The sequence below is a fragment of the Onychomys torridus genome, chromosome 1 (assembly GCF_903995425.1).
Source record: "Onychomys torridus chromosome 1, mOncTor1.1, whole genome shotgun sequence".
NCBI classification, from domain to species: Eukaryota; Metazoa; Chordata; class Mammalia; order Rodentia; family Cricetidae; genus Onychomys; species Onychomys torridus.
The window spans coordinates 85,108,358-85,111,780 of NC_050443.1; the positions used below are offsets into that span (position 1 = coordinate 85,108,358).

Consider the following 3,423-nt stretch of genomic DNA (forward strand, 5'->3'; position numbering starts at 1 on the left):
TCCAAGAATGTCTAAAACCTGATATTAAACTGGAAGAACTGTCTCCATGCATCCTTTAGAATGCCATTTCTACCAATTCTTATCAGGAAATTCATCTTCATCCATATGATGCCACCCAAAGACTGTTGCCTGGCTCTCTTCACTGCCATCTCCAGTCCACATGTGTAGATGAGAGGATAGGCCAGAACAGCCCTGACGCTTGACATAGATGGACTGTTGACATATTTCACCAACTTAGCAAAGAAAATCAACTAAATACTGCTGGAGTTATGTCACATCTTTACTTCCTGTTTGGATTGGAATATTATCAGTCTTCAAGGGAATTTACAGGTAGTCAAGTTCCTAGACCTTTTATCACCAAAGGTAATAAATTTATCTGTCTTTTAAATAAAATTACCATGTCAGATTCCCTAGTTTGGGGGCCTCTGTTTCCCTTTCAAACTTCCTATTTTAGATTTTTTTGAATGTTAAAAAGGAATTAATTATGAAGGATTAAAGTCTGTGTTAGAGTCTAGATCTGGACACCTTCTTCCTAATAGTAATCTCATTATCTGTCTCCAGAGCCTGTACATGCAACAGCTTTTGATGATAAATGTTAGGAAGTTTATGAATGTTCTAAAAGGACCATGTGAACTGATACTTAGTCTACGTTCTCATACCATTTGTCTCTTAAGGAACTATTGTCCCCTAGTGAAGCCAATGGAAACTAATGAGATGTCAATATATATTGACACACACACACATACACACACACACACACACACACACACACACACACACACACACACATGATGTGGCTGCATAGTTTATAAAAGGATGCTTTACTTTTACATCTTTGACTCTTCACCTATGAGTTGGCATCATTTGTCCTTAAATGATATACAGCAGTGGAACCTGTCAATCTTACACCCCTGTCCTTGTTAGCTTCACCATGGGTTTGGGAACCATGCACGATTGGCAGCTTTCAAGAAGGGCTGGCTTTCTTCCCTATCCCTGAAACACTTCTACCTCTTGTGAGAGCTTCCTACTTGCAGAAGGGAAAGTAAGCATCAAAGTCAAAGACAATATTGGTTTGCAATTATTGGAAGTGAATACAAGAAAATCTATCTGCTCTTTAGTTACTTATCATTTCTCCAAAACAAACTAACTCATTTTTTTCTGTGAAAGGACTCATGTGTTGCAATTCTGTATCCTTCCATTCACTCATTGAATAGTAATCTGGTAAAACAAACAAATATGTTTGTATTAATAATAAAGGTTTAACTCTAAAAGCAACACTTTCTCACCACTATAGCCAACTTTCTGACATTTAATAGTGCTCTCAAGTGATGGAGAAGGTGGGACTGAGCAAGAGAAATAACTAAGGTAAACAATTTGTCTCCCTTTAATAAGATTTGCTACAACCATATTGATTTACAAAATGTAGAAAAAGAGCTGGAAAGTTTAAGACATGCTTGAAATCACAGAACCTAGGAGGTCCAGGAAACAGCACCATCAAATGAGATGACGCTTGGACTCATAGAAATATCCTACCTCAAAACATATAAACAGAACCAAGAGGGGGAAAATGGAGGGAGTAATTTATTGACATCACTTCTCTGAACTAGCTGAGAAATACATATTGAAACACATCTATGAAAACTAATTGGAATATTTAAGGCATTAGCCAAATGTAATACTAAAGGGCATATAGGACAGACTATTTCTTTAACCCTAACATGAAAGATAACTTCTTTTCTTGGAAAGTTATTTTTTCAAGTTTAATGTCCTGATCAGTATTTCACAAAGAGATAACATAATGTTTAGTCATTACTATGTAGCTCTTCTATGCATACACAAACATTTTAGCAAGATACAAGTAGAAATAGAAATTTGGAGACCAAGCAGCATAGTTATTTAGTAAAGGAAAAAAATATTATATTATGATAGTTATGCTGCATACCTTCAGAGGCCTCTGATTTTCCAAAACAAGGTCTATAAAAGCAAACACTAAACTGAGTCAACTCCTTCCAGACAACTAAAGAGACCACACAGAATGGAGCCTTGGAACTCCACCTTGGGAAGTGGCTTCATCTTGGTGGGAATTCTCGATGGCAGTGGCTCTCCTGAACTGCTCTGTGCTACAATCGCTGCTCTGTACATGTTGGCATTGATCAGCAATGGACTGCTGATCCTGGTCATCACAATGGATGTGTACCTCCATGTTCCCATGTACCTCTTGCTTGGGCAGCTCTCTCTCATGGACCTTCTGCTCACATCAGTTATCAGTCCCAAGGCTGTCATGGATTTTCTGCTCAGAGACAACACCATCACCTTTGGTGGTTGTGCCCTTCAGATGTTTCTGGAACTGGCACTGGGTAGTGCAGAGGACCTCCTTCTGGCCTTCATGGCCTATGACAGGTATGTGGCCATTTGTCATCCATTGAACTACACAATCTTCATGAGGCCAAGCATTTGCTGGCTTATGGTAGCCATATCCTGGATTCCAGCTTCCCTGAGTGCCTTAGGATATACTATCTATACTATGCAGTATCCCTTCTGTAAATCCCGAAAGATCAGACATCTGTTCTGTGAGATCCCCCCATTACTGAAGTTGGCCTGTGCAGATACCTCCAGATATGAACTCATGGTTTATTTGATGGGAGTGACCTTGCTAATTCCCCCTCTTGCTGCTATCCTGGCCTCCTACTCACTAATTCTGTTTACTGTGCTCAATATGCCCTCAAATGAGGGCAGGAAAAAAGCCCTTGTCACCTGCTCTTCCCACCTGACTGTGGTTGGAATGTACTATGGACCTCTCACAGTCATGTACATCCTACCTAGTTCCTACCACAGTTCCAAACAAGAGAATATTCTCTCATTTTTGTACACAATTGTCACCCCAGCTCTGAATCCTCTAATCTACAGTCTAAGGAATAAGGAGGTCAGTGGGGCTTTGAAGAGAGTCCTGGGGAAACGGTTATTGCCAACACACCCTGCCTTCTAGGTATCTTTAATAGCTGTCCTTTATACTCAAATTCTCTCAAAGTCAGAAACAACATATTTGAAATATTTATCACAAAACCGGGAGAATAAACATGTGTATTTTGATAGAGAAGTATGGAACCAAAACTACCTTTGTAAATGCATTTTAGTCTTATCATGTGGTATTTCATAAGATTCACTCGGCTCTAAAATCACTTTTCTTTTAAAAGTAATTTCTATTCCAATTAAGTGCTTTTTTTAAAACAAGGATCTAGGATATTACTGCTTGATAAAACTCATGAGCTTTAAATCATATTGGGCCAAACTAGAGAAAATGGTTTCAAGTGGGAAGCTCACATATAAATGTGAGGATTTTTGAGAATTGCACAATTGTTTTCATTCAAAATATCTTCTTTTATTTGAATAATTATTTAAACTCAAATATAACTTTTATGTTCA

The 3,423-nt window shown here is 38.3% G+C and overlaps 1 protein-coding gene across 1 annotated transcript; it reads left to right on the forward strand.

Annotated features, from left to right (window-relative positions):
• The first annotated feature begins 2,034 nt into the window (after positions 1-2,034).
• Positions 2,035-2,986, forward strand: LOC118571717 (olfactory receptor 2AG1-like). The gene has a single exon (XM_036170952.1). The coding sequence runs from the start codon at positions 2,036-2,038 to the stop codon at positions 2,984-2,986; it is 951 nt and encodes a 316-aa protein (XP_036026845.1). The 5' UTR covers position 2,035.
• Positions 2,987-3,423: the final 437 nt, after the last annotated feature.